The sequence below is a fragment of the Grampus griseus genome, assembly GCF_964374135.1.
Source record: "Grampus griseus genome assembly, chromosome: 5".
NCBI lineage: Eukaryota > Metazoa > Chordata > Mammalia > Artiodactyla > Delphinidae > Grampus > Grampus griseus.
In genome coordinates, this window is record NC_138998.1 from 17404060 (window position 1) to 17425825 (window position 21766).

At 38.0% G+C, this 21766-nt stretch overlaps 1 protein-coding gene across 1 annotated transcript in view; it reads left to right on the top strand.

The window, feature by feature from the left end:
• The window catches only part of ERICH6 (glutamate rich 6), a gene marked incomplete at both ends in the record, with an annotated part of 33092 nt that extends 15248 nt beyond the window's left edge, over window positions 1-17844 (top strand). The window contains 5 exons of the mRNA XM_082654648.1: window positions 131-276; window positions 7436-7521; window positions 9509-9664; window positions 12102-12330; window positions 17581-17844. Of these exons, the coding sequence (XP_082510774.1) occupies window positions 131-276; window positions 7436-7521; window positions 9509-9664; window positions 12102-12330; window positions 17581-17844 (881 nt within the window). The remainder of the gene's footprint in view (window positions 1-130; window positions 277-7435; window positions 7522-9508; window positions 9665-12101; window positions 12331-17580) is intronic.
• Between the last annotated feature and the right edge of the window lie 3922 nt (window positions 17845-21766).

The following is a 21766-nucleotide window of genomic DNA, read 5'->3' on the forward strand; positions in this document are numbered from 1 at the left end:
TTTCTTCCATTAAAAAAATGTCCAATGAATCAATGCATCCGTAACAGAGTTTGCAATTTCATTTTAGAAGAGAGGTTTTGGAAAGTTTTAAACATCGTATATGTATTTCATGTGATTCTTTTCCCATTAGATGCAAAGCAGTTTAAAACAATTTCTTATCAACTTTCCATGGATATTCCAGAAGTAGAGTCAGCTAAGGAAGAACTAACTGATTATCAACTAGACGAAAGAAATATATCCATTGTTTGTTGTGATTCTAGGATAGCATGTGGAAAGGTAATTAGCTTGTAATTTTTTTTTATTTGCTACTCTTTAAAAATCAGTTTTACCTAAAATTATAAAAGCTGTCATGATGAATATGGCAGCGTGGCTACATGACACATTTAACTATTTGTCAAAAAGAATTGGTACGGACTTGGCCTTTGAACTTATACTAGACTTTATAACAATGCTTTACATATGTTTTATGAGGGGGTATTTTGGTTAAAGCTTTTTTACTTTAAAATGTGATCAGTGTATAGTAAGGAACATTTGGAACTCTTTAGAAAACTAAAAAGAATGGGAGAAAATCATCAGAAGTCTCACCCACATCCCCCAAATCATTATTAATATTTCAATATTATCTAGATCTGCACTGCCCAATATGGTAACAAATACTCCACATGGCTATCCAAATTTAAAATAATTAAAATTAAATAACTCATTTAAAATAATTTAAATTAAATAAGTAAATAAAATGTAATTCTTCAGTCATGCTAGCCACATTTCAAGTGTTAAATAGCTGTGTGTGACTAAAGGCAACCATATTGCAGGGCAGATATAGAAAACTTTTATGGTCACTACAAGTTCTATTAGACAGCACTGTTCTACAGTTTTTAAGCACAGGTTTCTGTTAAAACACTTGTAATTATATTACACATGTAATTTTTATCCTTTTAACTTAATTATCAACAATTTTTCCATGATATTACATAGCTTACATTAACATCATTTTAATATCTATGTGCCTTTTCATATAGTTTAACCATTGCTTTCAATATCTTTGTGTATAAATTTACACTATACTAAATATAGTTCCCCAGAATAGAGCCCTAGAAATTAAACTCCTGAGACCAGTTTTGTTTCTCCTGGGTGATACAGAATTTAAGGCATGGCGGTGAACTGAGGTTCTGACAGAATCAAATCCAAATCCTGTCTGAAGGAAGGTCGCTTATCTAGCCCTGAAATCACTCCTACAAATTATCTTTCAAGTTCAATTACCAGCACACAGTGAAAAATAATTAAGAACACAAGGAAACTCAACACCACAAATGAAAACTCAGAGGATTAGTATCAATAAGAGAAGATCTACAAAGACTTCGAACACTGAAGTAATCTAACTATGTTTATGAAAACAAAAGATCAGCTTGAAGATATATGGAGGGAACAGAAAACTATAAAGGGACATACAATTGAAAAGAAAAAAATGAACTTTAGAAATGAAAAATACAAAAACTGAAATTAAAAACTTAAAAGATGAGAGTTAAATGCAGGTCAGACCCAACTAAAGAAAGAACTAATGACCTGAAAGAAAGGTTAAAAGAAAACTATCAAAATTTACATGGGGGCAAAAAAAGGTAAGGAATACAGAAAAGTGTGTATAATATGAAAATAGAATGAAGGGTCTAAAATGTATTTGTTCAGAATCCCAGAAGGAGAGGAAAAAGATAATCAGGCAGAGGCAGTATTTGAAGAGAGAATGGATGATAATTTTCCAAAACTGATAAAAGAGACCTATTCACAGATTTAAGAATCCCAAGCAGGATGAATTAAAAAAATAAAATAAAGTAAAATAAAAATAAATCCTAGACACAGTACAGTGAAACTGCACAAAGACAAAAAGAAAATCTAAAGATTAGCAGAGAAAAAGAAGTCTGTTTACATTTAAAAGAGAACAGTTAGAAATCAGATAACCTCCCAACAGCAACAATGGAAGCCAGTATAATGTCTTCTGTGTGCTGAAAGAAAATGTCAGTCAGTCTAGAAGCCTATACCCAGTTAAAATATCTTTCATTAAAATATGCCCCCAAAAGACATGGTCTGGCAAAACAGAGTTTGTCACTAGTAGCCTCTGACTAAAAGGAATTCTAAAGAATGTACTTTGTGTAGTTGGATAGTATGAGATTCAAGAAAGATGAAGAGCAAAGAAAACTGTTCATGGGATATATGTATAAAACTAAAAGTTGACTGATAAAACAATAATAATAATAATGGCTCAAGGACTTTCAAGAAACGGTATAGAGTAAAAATACTTGAAAAAATAGTACATGATTTGGCAAGAAAGCTAAATGCAATTATAGTGTTATAAAAGTCCTTGGTTTGGGAGAAGGGCAAACATAGTTTAAACTCAGACTTTGATAAATTAACTTTGCTTGCTGAAATTTCTGGGGTAGCCAGAAAAATAACAAGTAGAGAGTATAACTTCCAAGCTATCAGAGGCAGAGCAAAAAAATTAGAATAATTCACTTTAAATGCCCCCCAAAAGATAAGAAAGGATAAGGGAAAAGAAAAACACATAACAGAGGACAAACAGAACACGTCAAGGAATGTCAGTAGTTATATGTAAATAGAGTAAATGCTTCAGTTAATAAACAAAGACTGCCTGACAACTTTTTTAAGGAAAAATTCCAACCATATACTGATTACAAGAGACTATATCTAAAATATAAGGATAGGGGCTTCCCTGGTGGCGCAGTGGTTGAGAATCCACCTGCCAGCACAGGGAACACAGGTTTGATCCCTGGTCTGGGAAGATCCCACATGCCGTGGAGCAACTAAGCCCATGCACCACAATTACTGAGCCTGCACTCTAGAGCCCATGAGGCACAACTACTGAACCCGTGTGCTGCAACTACTGAAGCCTGTGCGCCTAAAGCCCGTGCTCCACAAGAGAAGCCGCTGCAATGAGAAGCCCACACACCGCAACGAAGAGTAGCCCCCGCTCGCTGCAACTAGAGAAAGCCTGTGAGCAGCAACAAAGACCCAACACAGCCAAAAGTGAAATAAAATAAATAAAAAATAAAATAAAAGGATACAAAAAGATTAAATATAAATAAACAAAAATGACGTATCATGAAAATATTAAAGAACATCAGTGAGATAGAGGACCACTTCACAGTGACAGAAGTTTTAATCCACCAGGAAGGTATAATGTTACAAAATATGTTTCCCCTATTAACATAGCCTCAAAAAATATAAAGCAAAATTTTACGGAAGTAAAACGGGAAAAAATTTAATCCATAATCATAATGGGATACTTTAGCCTGCTTCTCTCAATAATTGAGAGGACTATTAGACCAAAAAAAAAAAAAAAAAAAAGCAGTAGTACGATAGAATATTTGAACAACCCATTTAACAAATTTGACCTAATATTCATGGATTGGAAGAGTATTTTAATATGACATTCTTCCCAAATTGATCTATAGATCCAATGCAACTGTAATTCAAATTCTAACAAGGTTGTATATTTGCGTGTGCAGGGGGAAGGAAGGTCTTGACAAGTTGATGCTAAGATTTACATGGAAATATAAAGAACCTAGAAGAGCCAAGACTTTCTTGAAGAAGAAGCCTGGGAGGGAGGGGAACACGCTCTATCAGATACTGAGATCTATTACAAAATATAGTAATTAAGACAGTGTAGTGTTGGGGCAGGATAAACAAATAAATCTATGATACAGAATAGTTCAGAATCGGATTTATGCACACACAGACTTGTGATCTATGCCAGCAGTGGCACTGCACAGTAATGGAGAAAGGAAAATCTTTCCAATACATACTGTTGGGACAATTGGATATCCATATTTTTTAATGAAATTGGAATCATACCTCACATCATATAAAAATCAGTTCCAGTGGATTAAAGACCTAAATGTGAAATGCAAAACTACAATGATTTTTTTTTAACAGGAGACTAGCTTTATTACTTAAGGTTAGGGAAAGATTTACTAACCAATTTTAAAAAAGCAGTATCCATAAAGTAGTTGATAAATTAAACTTAAAATTTGGGGGACTTCCCTGGTGGCGCAGTGGTTAAGACTCTGCGCTCCCAATGCACGGGGCCTGGATTCGATCCCAGGTCAGGGAACTAGATCCCACATGCACACCACAACTAAGAGTTTGCATGCCACAACTAAGGAGCCAGTGAGCTGCAACTAAGGAGCAGGTGAGCCAGAACTAAGGAGCCCACCTGCTGCAACTAAGACCTGGTGCAACCAAATAAATAAATAAAATATTTTAAAAAATTAAAATTTGGAAGACAAGCCAAGGGAGATATTTTGCAGCACATAGGATATACAAAGGGCTTTTATCCTAAATGTATAAAGAACTTCTATAAATCCACATGAAAAAAAAGTCTACCTAATAGAAAAATGAACTTAAAAAACTTGACCACTTCTCCAAGGAGAAAATTCAAATAATCAATAAACATATGAAAAGGTGTTCAACCTCATTAGTAACCTGGGAGAGGAAAATTGAAACCACAATTAGAGATCAGTACATACGTATAATATTGGCAAAAAAAAAAATTGTGAAGTCTGATACTACTGAGTGTTGGAAAGGATATAGAGTAACAGTCCCTATTATTTGCCTCTAGTGTGAATGCAAATTGGTACAACTTGAAAATCATTTTGGCAGTACCTTGTGAAGTGGGAGACAGGCATATCTTGGGGTTCAGCAATTCTACCTCTGGGTATAAGATCTGAGAGTAACTGGGTACCAGCATACATGCAAAAGACGGTTCAGAGTATCATTGTTTATAAGCCAAAAACTGGGAACAACTGAGATATCCATTAACAATAGAATGGATAAGTAAATAATGATGAAGTCATACAATACAATCCTACACACAAATGGAAGTAATTGGACTACAACTACACACTGGGACGTGTATGAATCTTACAAACATAATGTTGACTAAAAGAAACAAAGTATTAAAAATTCATAATGTTCGATTCCATTTATGTAAAATTCAAAATGGGAAAAGTTAAACTATATTGTTTAGAGATTACAGAACACTGACTTTGGGGTAGCACAGAGGGAACTTCCAGAGTATCAGCATTGTTCTATATCTTGACCCAGATGGTGATAACATGGGTGTTCACATTATAATTGCTCATTAACAAAATAGCATATTTTAGTGCTTATCTGAATCTATTTTATATTTCATAAAAGTGAAAAGTGTATTATCTTTCAAAATAAATGGCAACATTTACATGAAAATTTAGATTGTTTCGTTGTTTAGCCCTAGGAATTCTTGTATGCATTTTATTACAATTCAAGATTAGGAAGAAACAGAATTCAACTGAAGCTTTAGTTCATTTTAAAACATTGTTGGGGGCTTCCCTGGTGGCACACTGGTTAAGAATCCGCCTGCCAATGCTGGGGACACGGGTTCAAGCCCTGGTCCGGGAAGATCCCACATGCCACGGAGCAACTAAGCCTGTGCGCCACAACTACTAAACCTGCGCTCTAGAGTCCGCGAGCCACAACTACTGAAGCCCACGTGCCTAGAGCCCGTGCTCCGCAACAAGAGAAGCCACTGCAATGAGAAGCCCGCGCACTGCAACAAAGAGTAACCCCCGCTCGCCGCAACTAGAGAAAGCCCGCCCGCAGCAATGAAGACCCAATGCAGCCAAAATAAGTTAATTTTTTTAAAAAGACATGTCTATAAAAAATAAAATATTGTTGGCTACAAATTCATTCCCCTATTGAGTATTACATAGAAAGTAAAATAGTTAAGCTTACAGGTACAACAAGGAATATCTTTTGTATTTCTTTCTTCATCTTCCCATATTCCACTAGTGTTTTTCTCAAATGAACTTCAAGAGCAACCTTGAAAAGACACCAGATGCTGCAGCTTACACTGGAGTGTAAAGTCAGTTTATTGAAGTATAATTTATTGTAAAACTCACCTTCTTATATGTGCAGCTCCATTAATTTTGACAGTTATGTAATCACCACTACAACCAGGACACAGAATATCTCCACTGTGCTAGGGCTGGGTTTTTTTTTTTAATCTTCTTTTGTTTTTATAACAATATGCATATAAAGTAAAAGTAAATAAATAAAAAATAAACCTGATTGAAAAATTGGCATAAGACCTGAATAGGCATTCTTTTAAAGAAGACATACAGATGGCCAACATCATTAATCATCAGGGAAATGCAAATTAAAACCACAATGAGATATCACCTCACACCTGTCAGAATGGCTGTCATCCAAAAGAACACAAATAACAAATGTTGACAAGGATGTGGAGAAAAGGGAACCCTTGTGCACCGTTAGTGGGAATGTACATTGGTGTAGCCACTGTAGAAAACAGTATGGAGGTTCCTAAAAAACTAAAAATAGTACTACTGTATGACCCAGCAATTCCACTCTTGGGTGTATAACTGAAAAAAAATGAAAACACTAATTCGAAAAGATACACACACTCCAATGTTCATAGCAGCATTTTTTACAGTAGCCAAGATATGGAAGCAACCTAAGTGTCCATCAACAGATAGATAAAGAAGATGTGGGGTGTGTGTGTGTTTTTTATATATATATATATATATATAAAACACACATACACACATATATATATGGGAATACTACTCAGCCATAAAAAAGAATGAAATTTTGCCATTTGCAACAACATGGATGGAGGGTATTTGGCTAAGTGAAATAAGTCAGAGAAAGACAAATACTGCATTATATCATTTATATGTAGAATCTAAAAGAAAACAAACTAATGAATATAACAAAAAAGAAAACAGACCCACAGACATGGAGAACAAACTAGTATTTTCTAGTGGGGAGAGGGAAGTGGGGAGGGGCAAGATAGGGGTAGGGGGTTAAGAGGTACAAACTGCTATGTATAAAATAGATAAGCTACAAGTATATATTGTACAGCACAGAGAATATAGCCAATATTTTATAATAACTATAAATGAAGTATAACCTTTAAAAATTGTGAATCACTATGTTGTTCGCCTGCAACTTATATAACATTGCACATCAACTATACTTCAATTAAAAAAAATACCTACCATATAAGTTCTTTTTAAGTGTTTGCTGTTATGATGATGACGATTACTTAAAATATAATTCTGACTGAAGCCTGAGCACTCTCTTCTATCTTGTTCTATTGAATAAAAATTGTTTTTAATTTCTTAAAAAAGACAAAAAACAAAAAACACTCTTCAAACAGATAAGTAATGTCAGATTCCTGCCAGAAAGGTTTAATCAGGTTATCTGCAGGGGTTAGGGACAATCTTTAATGATTCCTAAGGATTGTTCCCTGTTGCTGATTTAGGATCAAAAATTTAAGTTAAGAAATGGTTTGTGTGAGTGTCTAGCAAGCAAAGGATGTCTGTTGTCATCATGTAACTGTGCTTTTGTTTTCTACGGTGTATAGATCATGACAAATGAGCTCTTTGAAAAGCACTACAAACATGGGAGCAAATTTCTGACTTCATTTCCAGACGGGACAACACAAATATTGTATCCTTTCTTTCAACAACTTATTTTCGTTAGCTTTATTTCTTCACAAAAAGAAAGATAAAGAAAAAACAGATTGAAAAATATGAAGAAAAAAATAGTTATTATCAAATCCTACCACCCAGAGCAAAGCTGTTAACATCTTTTTATACATCTTGCCTTACTTTTTTCCTATGAGTAATTATATGATTCTTTAAAAATTAATTCAACTAGTTATTCATATTTTGTAACTTGCGCCCTTTACATAATATACAATACTCATAAATGTTATGAGTATATAATATGCAATAAATATAGAGATAACAACACCATCTTCATAAGCACATGGCATTCCATCACAGTGATGTACTGTAATTCCTTTCATCTATCCCCTATCACTAATCAAAGGTGGTTTCACAATTTTGGGCTGTTTTATACAACAGCTACATGAACAGCTTTGTGCATCCTTCGCTGCACACTTATCACTTACTTCCTTGAATTAAATACCTAGGGATAGAAATTCTGGGTAAGAAATTATGGACATTTTAAAGGTTTAATAGATTTTGCCCCCCAGAAAATGTGTACCAGTTTACACATCCATGAGCAGCATGTTATTTTTTAATACAAAAATTCAGTATCCATTTTATGCAACACTCAGTTATTGAGTGTTCAAGTTATTGATCACTTGAACTTCTGCCTGATGATCAGACCATTTGCTATTTTGACGCAAAGGCCATTTAATATCTCAAGGAAAGTAAAACAAAACTATGAAACGAGAAGGACTTTTTGGCGAACTAAGGGCCTCATTTTGTAGGAGAAAGTCATTTTTAGTCACAGTTGCCTAAATGTTTAGTCAAACCCCAGTAAGAAACCATAAAAATGGCTTTCATGGCATAGAAGTGTAATGAAGTTTTAGTTCCCTAGGCCCTTTGAGAAAGAGTGTAGGTTTTTTGTTTTAATTATATCAAAAAATTTTAAATAACTTCCCCAGCTTGTATCATTAGTTATCATTTCCTGCCCTGGCTTTAATTCGTTTTCACTCCTTTGAAGGCTATGGCTGATTTTCAAAATGATTCAGAATCAATTTTGTGTTTACTTCATCTCTGGACTTCCGATCAGCTGAGATAGGACTGAATATTAACAGTTAGTGAATTATCCTCAGTATATTTTATACTTTTTGATGCTATTGTTAAGTGGAATTATTTTAATTTCATTTTCAAAATGTTCACTGCTAGTGTATAGAAATACAACTTATTTTTATACATTGATCTTTTAGCCTACAACCCTACTGAACTCTTTTGTTAGTTCTAACATTATTTTGTGGATTCCTTAGGATTTTCTATATACAAGAGCATGTTATCTGCAAATAGAGACAGTTTTACTTCTTCCATTTCCAGTCTGAATGTCTTCATTTCTTTTTCTTTCACAAAATTTTCCTGACTGGAACCTCCAGCGTGAGGTTGAACAGCAGTGGAAAGAGTGAACATTTTTGTTTAGTTCCTGATCTTAGGGGGAAAACACCTAGTCTTTCATCATTAAGTATGATGTTAGCTCTGGGGTTTTGTTAGACATTCTTTATCAGGTTGAGGAGGCTCCCTTCTATTCCTAGTTCATTGAATCATTTATCATGAAAGGTATTGGATTTTGTCAGATGCTTTTTCTGCATCTATTGAGATGATCATCTTTTTTTTGCTCTTTATTCTATCAATATAGTATGTTTCATTAATTTATTTTTAGATGGTAAACCAACCTTGCATCCCGGGATAAACTCCACTTTGTTGTGGTACACAATCCTTTTAATATGTTGCTAGATTCCATTTGCTGGTATTTTTGTTGAGGATTTTTGTGTCTCATAAATATATTTTGATCCACATAAAAAGCATGAAATTATTTTGTAATAACCCTCCCATTTTCAGAATGCTTTATAGTTTCAAAGGGCTCTCTTATAAATTGAATTTATTCCCAGTATAAAGACCATTAGCATAACTCAAATGACCTTATCTGATCTCAGCTACCCATCTGGAAACCTAGCCATCATCCGAGTGCCCAATGAGATAAATGGCTTCACTTGCATAGTCCAAGAAGACATGCCCACTAACCCTGCAATCCTGGCAGTGCTAGATTCTTCGGGTCGAAGTTCCTGCTATCATCCCAACGGAAATGTCTGGTAGGCTTCTAGGTTCCTCCTGCTGTCATTTTGTTTCTCAGGTTTTGTGAAATTTTATTTTTCCTTTTATTTTTTCGACTTTATTGAGATATAATTGACATATACTGTGTAAGTTAAAAGTGTACAGCGTGTCGATTTGATACACTTATATGGTGCAAAATGATTACCTCTATAGCATTAGCTAACACAGGCAACATGTCACATAATTACCATTTCTTTTTTGTGTTGAGAACATTTAAGATATACTCTCTTAGCAACTTTCAAGTTTATAATACAGTGTTAACTATAATCACTATGCTATACATTAGATCCCCAGATCTTATTCATCTTATAACTAGAAGGACAAAAATAGCTTTAAGAAGATTTATTTATATTAGTGGTCTTTAGATAGTAATGTTCAACTCAGATAAATTTTTGATTTATGTCATTCCATATGCTGCTTAGTGGAAAAATCCCAGGCAACTACATAAAACAAAGCTCATCATATTTTTTCTATAAACAGAAAGAAAATATAAACTATACAATTTTAATATTAGAAAAACATCTCTAAATAAATTGTATGGCCATCCTAGGGATCTGAGATATGAACCCAGGCAGTCTCTCTAGATGCTATGCCCTGATAATGTTATCCTGGCTTCATCTATGGAAATAATTCGCAATGGACAGCTGCCATACTGTGTTGTTACTGTTTGAGATATATCCCTAACAAGTAGGCTTCCCATAGCCACAACCAACAATAATATACAAACAAAATCTCTAGAGAAATGAAGGTCCTAAGGCCTTCGATCTACTAACTTACACACTCTGTGATTTCATATTATTTCATTTAGTCTGAGAAAGTGAAATTTGGGTTCTAACTTCAAATACAATTTAATCTTTTGAAGCTTTTCAGAAAGAGATATTCTCTCCCTTTAACTTATTTACAGGTATAACAATCTTATCTTGAGACACTCTGCCAATAATTGACAGAAATTTGAACACTCTGCCAGTACTTGAGAAAGTTAGGACACAGGGAGGTATTTGTACTTTTAGTTCAAAGCAGTAGTCAATCCATTACCTCCAAGTCTATTGGAGACTTTCTCCTTATCCTTCAGGGTTCAGTAGCAGCTCTGCATCACATCTGGTGGGGCACTATGTCAACTGTCACCAGATATTCACTGGCTTCTAGGACTTCTCCCTTTACCAGTAAAGACCTCCCAGCCACCGACTGAACTCCTGGGCCCACTGACATGACTCCTTGACACTCTCATAGCCCCTCTCGCTGCTTCTTGTGTAGCAAGCCCACCTCCCCTGTGGGACTGAAGTCCCTTGAAGGCACACCCTGCACCTTTGCCACTACATAACATTTATCTGTACATGGCATAGACTCAAAGAAAGTTTATTAAATAAACAATTTATCTAGATAATTTTAGCCAAATGTTATTTTCACCCACGTACCAAGATAAAACTAAATCTCCCTCCTCCCAGATACAAAGATAATCACCTCAATTTCTCAGTTGTACTTTTGTTATCAGATTACTGCCACTCATCAAAGCTGGGAAAATACTATGTGAGTTATTTTACTCTAGGGAGCCCTCCTGGCCAATTCATCTGTTTAAAAAAAAATAATTTATTATCAAATTAAGCCAGCTAAGTACCCAGAACTCTACCTATCCTCTCTCCTCGAGAAAGAGATGGTGACCCCAGATGGAAGAAAGTGAGAGGGTATGCAAAGAAGCTCATAGAGTAGGATGGCAGTCACTAGTGCCACTAGATCTCAGATTGTGCAGGGCTACATCTGTAGGTAATGTGGTAAAATGTGGCATTAACAACTCTAAGAGATTGGGGAGGCCCTGCTGGCCTCAGTTCCCCCTTCTGCTCCATTACCAAACTCTTCTAAACTACAGTGATCTCAGAGATGATCCCTGAGCCTCTCCTGCCCACACTGGCCCTGATGAGAGGTCTCCTAGAAGGACTCCTGGCCCCCAGTTGCTGGGCACTGTTAGGAAACAGGTCTCTGTACTAAGGCCAATTTGGCCTTTCCCAGAACTTACACTCACTGATCTTCATTTTGACACAGGGAAAATCTAAGTACGAGTCTTCTCCCCTCTTCCATGTAGAGCCTGCTCTCCTGTATTTCTTCTTATCCAAACTAAACCTTCTGTGCTCCCTCTTCATCCTCCCCAGCACATCATTTTCCAGATCCCTTTACCATCCCGGTTCCAGCCTTTGGACCCATTTTGGTTTATTACTACATCTTAAACCATACCCAGTACTTCAAATTAGTATAGAAGTCGGTCACAGTATTATTGCTCCTAAGATTACCTGAGGTTTTCCACTATTCATATGCTATTGGCTAGTATAAACTGCTATTCCCTTTGGTTAGCAAGTGAGCAGGCTAATTCAAGGTTGAATTATAATGTAACTGTTTATGATTTTTAATTTCCTTTCTGCCCAGGGTATACATCAATATCTTAGGCGGTCAATGTTCAGATCAAGCTGGCAACAGAGTAAGGGCTTGGAATTGGTCAAGTTCCGTCACTTCCTCACCCTTCGTTTCATTTAAACCTGTCTTTCTGGCTTTGAACCGTTATGTTGGAATCCGCATTTTAGAACAAGACAAGATTTCAATCACTTTTTTAGCAATGGGCCAACAGGCAAGAATCAGTGTCGGAACCAAAGTGAAGGTAGGTACATTTTTATAAACAGTTGAAAGCATTTAGAATAATAAGAGTAAAGCAATGTTTGTTAATGTTCTTACTGATAGATTATACTTGTGTGTAATCCACTGTGCACTACTGTGAATTTTGGAGTTCAATGAAAAAACATATAGTGAAAGTTTCATATGGATTGAGGCAACCTTACTGTTTTTTCTTCCTCAGAAATTCCTTTTAGTTCAGACTTGATTCCAAATAACATTTACTGAGTGTTTACTCTCTGACTGAGGTAGTGCAGCTTTGGGGGTTTGGTTTTGGGATTTTGTATTGGGTTTGCTTTTCTCTGTGCTCTAGCAGAAAGTGCCTGGCTGAGTCAGGAGACCTGGGTTCTGACCACGTTCAAGACCCAGCACAAGCCCCATCTCCTTGGAAACACTTCCCAGAGCTCCTAGCCCTTTGTCCAATCAGGGTCGAAAATGTCCTTCTCTGGGTTGTCCGTGTACTCACCTCTGTCCATGCACTTGCTGAACCATGTGCCTTACTCGCCTTCATGGCTGTCTTTCCTACTGGAAGGTGAGCTCCTGCAGGACAGAATCTGTCTTACTGATTCCTTTATCCTGCCCGGGGCATGGCCCAGAGTACACTCTCAGTGACCAGAAATGCTGCACAACGGTTAAGAACACAGACTTCGGGTTACAGAGACGTAGTTTCAAACCTCAGCTCTGCCACTTAGCTAAGTAGCTGAACTTGAACTTCAGTTCCCTCCTCTACAAAATGGGGATAATGATTCCTCTCTTACAGATTGCTGTGAAGATACAATGAGAATGCAAAGTACTTAGCATGGTGCTTGGAACTGACTAAGTACTTAGCAAATGATAGCTCAGTAGAGATATAGAGTTTGTCAGTTATACCTCAGTAAAGCTGAAATATATATAGGCATGTAGAGAAAGATATAGATAGAGATCTATGTCACATATAGAGCATATATAGTATGTGACTTTGAATAAGTCCTCTAAACTCTGAGGACCTTGTTTCATCAATTATTCAAGTAAGAGATTGTTCCAAACTTCAAAGACATCTTCAGCTTCTAAAAAGTCTATACGTTTAATCGAGTGGAAATACGACTTCAGGATTCCACACAGGCAGGGATATTTCATAAACACCAAACAAAAAGGAGACTCCAGATTCAGCCAACACAGAGCAAGGGTCTACAATGTGCTAAGCACTATTTGAGCTACTTCCAGTCAGTCTAGCTACTGCAGTCAGCCGTCATGCTCCAAACAAGCTTCTTCCTTGGTTAGAAATTTACAAGATAGCCTTTTTTTGGTTCATTACATTCATGGTAAATATACATTTTTACCAAAAATGTCTAAAATGCTCTTTCTCCTCACCTCCCTCCTTCGAAATGAATTTTAATCAGAAAAGAGAGTTGGTGCAAAAGAAAGAATTTGATGTTAAAAGTGATTGCTTTTCTCATCATCCTCATGAACACCCTTTCATTTTTTTAAAATCCCAAGTGATATGTGGATACATTCTCATATTTGAAGATTCAAATAATATAGAAATATAGAGAGTAACAAAATGAGATACCCCCTTCATCCTTTCTTCTAATTCTCTTCCCAAAGGTAATCACCACTGAAAATTTGGTGTGTACTTCTCTTTTCTATGTACTTATAAATTATTCACATACATCTTTTTAAAATAAAAATTGGATCAGACTACACTGATTGTATTATTAGGCTTGTTCTACTTGTTTTTGTTTTCCATTTAACATGTGTTAAAGATCCTTTCATGTCTACATATCCAAGCATATTTGTCTATTCTGTTGCTACCTAATATTTCATATGTTCTATAGTTAATTTATGTTGAATCTAATGCCTTCTCAGTGGCATTGGGCACAGTTGCTCACTTCCTCCTCCTAGAAGAATTTCCTCCCTTGCTTCCAGGACCTACTCTCCCTTGATTTTACTTCTACCTCAAGGGTTACTCCTTCTCATTTTTCTTTGCCTATCTTCTTCACCCCTGCCTTTTTCTAAATATTGAGGGGCTCCAGGGCTTGTCATTGGGCTCATCTTTTCTCTAGCTATACTCACTCCCTAGGTGATCTCATTAGTTTTCTGTCCTGAAATACCATCTGCTTGCTGATGACCCCTCCATTTATCTCCACGTGGATCTCCCAGGAACTCTAAACTTGCAGATCTGATTCCAACCCTCCATCTCCATCTGGTGTCTAAAGGGCATTAGAAACTTCACAGAGCAAAATGACATTTGAAAGCGTGCTCTACCTTGGGTCTTCTCCATCTTAGGAAATGGCAACTGCTTTCTTTCAGTTGCTCAGACCCAAAACTTGGGGGTTGCTACCCTCCTCTCTGTTTCACAACCCCACATCTTTCATCTGCAAGTCCTATAAACTCTACCGCCAACACATCTCCAGACTCTATCACTCCTGGCATCCTTCAAGACTACCACCCTTATCTGCCTCATGTACCTAATCCATCTCGTTTAAATTATTACAGTAGCCTCCTCCTAAGTCTCCCTGCTTCCGGTCTTCCCAAAGTCAATTCTGCCATGATAGTGGAGGTGATACTTTGAAAACAAAAGTCTAGTCAAAACTGGAGACTTCTAACCTTACTCACAGTAAAAGCCAAGATCCTGTAACTGCAATATTGTATGTGATCTGGACTTCCTTCTATTAACATTCCCTCTGTAGTCCTCTTTTCCTACCCACTCTGTTTCAGCCACCCTGGCCTTTTTGCTGTTGCTAGACAATACCAGGCATGTCGCTGCCACAGGGCTTTTGCACTCGCTATTCACTCAACTTAAAATATTCCTCCCCCATTTAGCACATAGCTGCTGCACTTCCCTCAGGTTTCTGTTCTCGGAGTCCTTTCCTGACCACCCCGTGTAAACTCGCACGACCCCCACCCCTACCCTGGCACTCTGAGTGCCCCTTTGGCCACATATATATGCCACAGGTTCTAATATGTAGGGCTCCCATTTTCTTTCACCTATAAAGTGTTTATGATTTGTATTCTGATTTCTTCAACTCAGTAGTTATTGAATTTTCAAATAGAGTTCTTAAATTTTCTCTTTTTCTTGTTAACTTCTAAATGGCCAAGGAATATGGCTTGTATTTTTTCCCTGCTGTTCAAAATGTACTGATATTTTCTTGGTGGTTGATGACATAACTTATGACTGTTCCATGTATATTTGACCCCCCCAAAAGGTTTACTAGCACAAAACTGTATATGTCTAAATGTTCTATTTACACTTCTCTCTATATCCTTTTCTTTTTATTATGGTTGGTTTATTTCTGAGAGATGTATGAATGTCTCCCAATATGACTGAATTAGTACATTTTTCCTACAATTTCTATCAGGTTTTGCTTTATCTGTCCTAAAGCTCTATGGTTAGGAAATTAAAGGTGTCGACTGTCTTCATGGTGAGTTATACTTTTCACCCCTGGGCCACCTCATTTATTTGCCTTTCAGCTGTGCCCATTACATGACTCAGCATATCACTGAGGGTTTTTGTTTCTATTTTGACAAAAAAATTTAATGTCATCAATATGTATTATTCCCAGTTTCCCTCTTAATGGTCTTTGCCTTAAATGCTACTTCATATGATGTTAAATTGCTACACCTGCTTTCTTTTAGTTTGCACTGGCTTCATACATCTTTTTTTCATCCTTTGATTTGCAACCTTTTTATGTAGTTTTGAGTTAGATGTGTCCCTGCAAACACATCTAACTTTTGTTGCTTTCCTCAACTTAACAGACTTGATCTTTTAATATGTTATATTTTAATGGTTATTCTAAAAGTAACGTATCTTTTTTTCTATGTGCATAGAACTAAGTTCCAAATCCTCTATTTTCCTTGACAACAATAATTCTCCCAAATCCCTCAGAAAATATTAACTATACACACACACACACACACACACACACACACATATATATATGTATGTATATATATATTCTAAGGTCTGTTTCCCTGAATATTAGCATCTCTGACAGGTAAATCTGGTGCCTCTCATTGAGAAGCCCTGTTTTCCTGCATGTTCTCCTTACCGAAGTGTCCTTCTGCTAACTGTGGAGGAGTGGCATGTGCTGCTGAGGGGTGGAAGGCGAGCTCCAGCGCCAGGCTTCCAGCCTCAGCCTGGGGGCACCGCGGCTCAACACAAAGGGGAGGCCAGGGGACCATGGCAATATTTACCTCAAGGCCTCTCCTCCTCCCATTGCTGTTGACTTTGATCTCAGAATGTGTGTGTTTGGGATTAGTGGTTCCATCTGGTCATTTATCTCTGTACGGATGTGGTCCCAGCTGCTTCTTGATTTTCAGGAATTCCTTAAGATTATTCCTGCAGATAAAAAAAATCTTTCCTATTTCCTATTGATTTACTCTCTGAAAATGTTTTCTGCCATTTTATGGGATTTGGGATCGAAGGAAAACTAAAAATGGAGATCCATCCTCATTACTCAGGCATCTCATCCTCCTTCCCCCCTCCCTCCCTCCCTCCTCCCTTCCAAAGAGGGGAGGGATAAAAATGCAGGAAGATGCTGCGAGTTCTCACATCTCTGGCAGGTAAGAGGTCACTCAGCTTTGCAGGAGGTAGTAGGTGGGCTTGCATTTAGCCCCGCCCCGCCCCGCCGAGGCTATACAGCCCTCCTGCGCTGCCTCAGAAGCCGCAGCTGGGAAACACCTCAGGCGAGGCTGCCCTAACAGACCCTTGACCTTCCCGCAGCTGCGAGGAGACAGCATCAGCCTGAATCACTCAAGGCCGTAAGGAAGTGGGGAGGGTGGAGGGCAAGGAGGGTCGTGTGGAAGGGCCTCCTGGAGATTGGGGCGCGCTTTAGAAGGAAAGGTGCCTTAGTCATCCCGGCTCCTTCTGGAAAGCCCAGCTCAGGGCCTTCCCAGCCTCTAGGCCCGCACCCACCACGCTCTCCGCACTGGGCGTGTCCCAGGGACGGGGTGCCTGCAGCATCTCTGTGCTTCCCCCAGCAGATGCCGGTAAATGACTTAAATACATTGTAAGCATTTGAAAGAAAGTATCCGATTTCTATGTGGTCTGGCCTGCTGTAGTCTCTCAAATCTCCAGAGCATCTCAACTCATTCCTGTTCAGACTAGAATTAACACCACTGCCCCTATTTATAGATAATTAGACTCAAGAGGGAATCCAGCCCCAGATTAGTGTCGCCTCTCGCCTCCTCCCACCCCCTGCTTCTGCAGTCACCATTTCCACCCTGGACCCTGAACTTCCCTTCTCTCTTTCCTGAAAAGCTACCAAACCCTGAAGAGATTCCAGCACTCCGACACCTGAACGGGGACGACCTTCTTCTGCTAGCCAGTTTAATAAAGATCCGACGCCTGTTTCATAAACTGGAAGGATGTGTGAATTTCCCCTCCAGCCAGGTCCGGGAAAAATTAAAGCAACCTTCCTACCTTTCTTCACTTTCTCTAAAACTAATTGCCCTTTGTCACAATTCTGGTATGAAGCAAGATACAATAACAACAATAACAGCTTTGATAAATGAAAAGATTTAACGACAGTGATGGTGCTTTCCTTTGTTTTCTTGAGTCTTTCCGGGAGGGGGTGTCGGAGATTTCAAGAAAAGTGTATAAAACGACTAGGAAATACCAAGGAATGTGCTTTATTACAAATTTAGAGCACATCCACAGTCATCACTGGTTTGCATTCTTGGTGGGAAAACTAACAACTCACTCTGAGGACAGCAGAGAACAAGCAAGTCAGCCAAAGTGCCCCTATCAGCCAGAGTTCCATCAGGAAAACCGAAAGCAGGGAGGGAGCAGGTGCTTCCACAACCTTCCCCTTCCTAAAGGCTGGGAAAGTGAAGGTCAAGGAACTGCCCTGAGGTCGCTGGGGAAATGAGGGAATCTCAGGAAGCCAAGAAGCCAACAGCACCGAGGAAGAGCTGCAGCCTCACATCCCGACCGGTGCAAGACAAACAGCTACCCCTTCCCCAAGTCCACCCTCCTGCCAGAGGTGAAGGATGGCTGCTGCTCCTCTCCCGCCTCCCACACCTCAGGCAGCTGCCTCCCCCTGGGGAAACATAATGGTTCCCGCCGGCAAAGGGTTATGGAACAATATGTATCTCCCCTTCTGAGGGGAGGGAGGAGGGATGTTGCTGGATCTGCAATGATGGCCCAGCACAGCATCCTCTGCTCAGTGATGAAGATGCTTCAGAGCAGAAAGCAGAGTTGAGAGTCGGATGTGGAGAACCCTAAAGACTGGACCGCCCAACCCTGCCCTCTCCTGAACTTCTCTGACTTCTCAGTTCCCTGTTCTTTGGGAGAGGGAGGAATGTAGTTGGAGGGGCCATTCCTTCTAGTGAATAACGCATTTGGTGCTAAGGTGTAGCAAGAGAGATTAAGCCTATCCACCGGTGATTGATCAGTTAGCGTGAGGTACTAAATCATACTGTTTTCCTACTAAGAGCCCGCTGAGGAAGCATGGGGAGAAGGAAGGGACAGGAAGAGTGGAAAGATGCTGTGTCCCAGGGAGGGCCGAGTGCTGGGCAGCACGAAGCAGGTGAGCTACTGGGAGACTAGGGGCTGGTCTTGGTATTAATCCATTCACCACCTTTTTGTTTAAAGCTGCCTTTAACAAATTTACGGTTACCAAAGGGGGAAGTGGGTGGGGGAGGGATGAATTAGGAGTTTGGAATTAGTAGATACAAACTACTATGTACAAAACAGATAAACAACAGGGCCCCACTGTATAGCACAGGGAACTATATTCAATATCCTGTAATAAACCATAATGGAAAATATGAAAAAGAAAATATGTATAACCGAATCACTTTGCTATACACCAGAAACTAACACAACATTGTGAATCAACTATACTTCAATTAAAAAAAAATTTTTTTTAAAGCTGCCTTTAGGGGACTTGTCTGGTGTCACAGGGTTAAGAATCTGCCTTCCAATGCAGGGGACACGGGTTCGATCCCTGGTCAGGAACTAGATTCCACATGCATGCTACAACTAACAGTTCTCATGCCACAACTAAGGGGCCCACAGGCCACAACTAAGGAGCACGTGCCACCAACTAAAGGAGCCAGAGAGCCACAACTAAGGAGCCCACCTGCTGCAACTAAGACCAGGCGCAACCAAAATTTAAAAATTAAAATAGAAAAAAAAATTTTTTAAAGCTGCCTTTGGGCTTCCCTGGTGGTGCAGTGGTTGGGAGTCCACCTGCCAATGCAGGGGACACGGGTTGGAGCCCTGGTCCAGGAGGATCCCACATGCCGCGGAGCAACTAAGCCTGCGTGCCACAACTATTGAAGCCTGTGCGCCTGGAGCCCGTGCTCCGCAACAGGAGAGGTCACCGCAATGAGAGGCCCATGCGCCACGGTGAAGAGTGGTCCACGCTCACCCCAACCAGAGAAATCCCATGCACAGCAATGAAGACCCAGTGCAGCCAAAAATAAAATAATTTTTTTTAAAAAGCTGCTTTTAATTATCTTACTTTTTAGGAACTGTGTCAACACTGAGAATTCAATTTTCTTATTTTTTCATTTCCATTCTTGCTAATCTCCACTGCTTTCTGAAAAAGAGGTTCTGAGGCTTACGTCTTGATCAATGCTAAATGTCTCTTTCTCTTTCTTATTTTTGCCTTTTGCCTCTTCCTTTTCACTGATAAGTGAAATTTTATTTTCTATAAAGTGAGACAGAAATATTAATTGAGCTAATATGTTTCAATATAGCTCTGAAAAATAGCATATAACAGTATAACGTGTAACAATCACAACAAAGCCTTAACTGGATCTGTTTTTGTACATCATTAAACACTATTTTTGGGTGTGCTGAGCCCTAGTGGATACTGAATAAGGCCTTGATTAACTGGAGATTGGCAGGATAATGAGACAACATCTTTCAACAATTTTGCTTCATGTTTAATAATAAAATGTTATTTATTTAAAATAATTTATGTGTAATAAAGCAATTTATGCTGCTTCTTTAAAATGTATTAAAAATGAACATGTTTATATCTACTTCTAGCTATCTTTTACGGTCATATTTCAAGGCAACTGTATTTACTGAAGGGACTGAGTTGTTAAAAATAACAATAATGATAAATTTTATTTTGAGTATCTATGTATACCAAAAGTGCATTGGGATATGCCACAGATTTTATTTATCATTGTCCATTTTTCCACTTCTCTGTTTCAGGTAATCTTGGTTTTGAATCTATTCTGTTAATTCATGGGGTGTGTTTTTTTTTCTCATTTTTCACAATAAAAACCTCTTCAAAAAAATTAATCTCGTCTAGGAAACCATGAACAAAACAAAAAGACAACCTACTGACTGGGAGCAAATATTTGCAAATGATGTGCCTAACAAGTGCTTAATTTCCAAAATATACAAACAGCTCATGCAGTTCAATATCAAAAAAACAAACAACCTAATCAAAAAATGGGCAGAAGATCTAAAGAGACATTTCTCCAAAGAAGATATACATTGCCAACACACACATGAAAGAATGCTCAACATCATTCATCATTAGAGAAATGCAAATCAAAACTACAACGAGGTGTCACCTCACACGGTCACTAATAGTAAGTCCACAAATAATAAATGCTGCTGAAGAGGGTGGGGCGAAAAGGGAACCCTCTTACACTGTTGGTGGGAATGCAAATTGGTGCAGCCACTATGGAGGACAGTATGGAGGTTCTTTAAAAAACTAAAAATAGAGTTACCATATGATCTAACAATCCCACTCCTGGGCATATATCTGCAAAAGACGAAAACTCTAACTTGAAAAGATAAATGCACCTCAGTGTTCACAGCAGCACTATTTACAATAGCCCAAGACATGGAAGCAACCTAAATGTCCATCAACAGGTGAATGGATAAAGAGAATGTGGTACATATATACAATAGAATATTACTCATCCATAAAAAAGAATGAAATAATGCCATTTGCAGCAATGTGTATGGACCTAGAGATTATCATATTAAGTAAAGTAAGTCAGACAGAGAAAGACAAATATCATATGGTATCACTTATATGTGGAATGAACTTATTTACAAAACAGAAACAAACTCACAGACATAGAAAATAAACTTATGATTACCAAAGGGAAAGGGGATGGAGGGATTAACAGAAACACACTACCATATATAAAATAAACAAGGATTTACTGTATAGCACAAGGAACTATATTCAATATCTTGTAATAACCTATAATGGAAAAGAATTTTTAAAAAGTATACACTTAAATATATAGATATGTATAACCGAATCACTTTGTACCTGAAACTTAACACAATATTGTAAATCAACTATACTTCAGTAAAAGAAAAATTAAACTCTTCTAGCCATACACCTGAAAACTAACACAATACACCTGCAATTAACACAATATTGTAAATCAACTATATTTCAATAAAAGAAAAAAAATTAAACTCTTCTAGCCATAAAGTTGTCATATAGTAATATTGC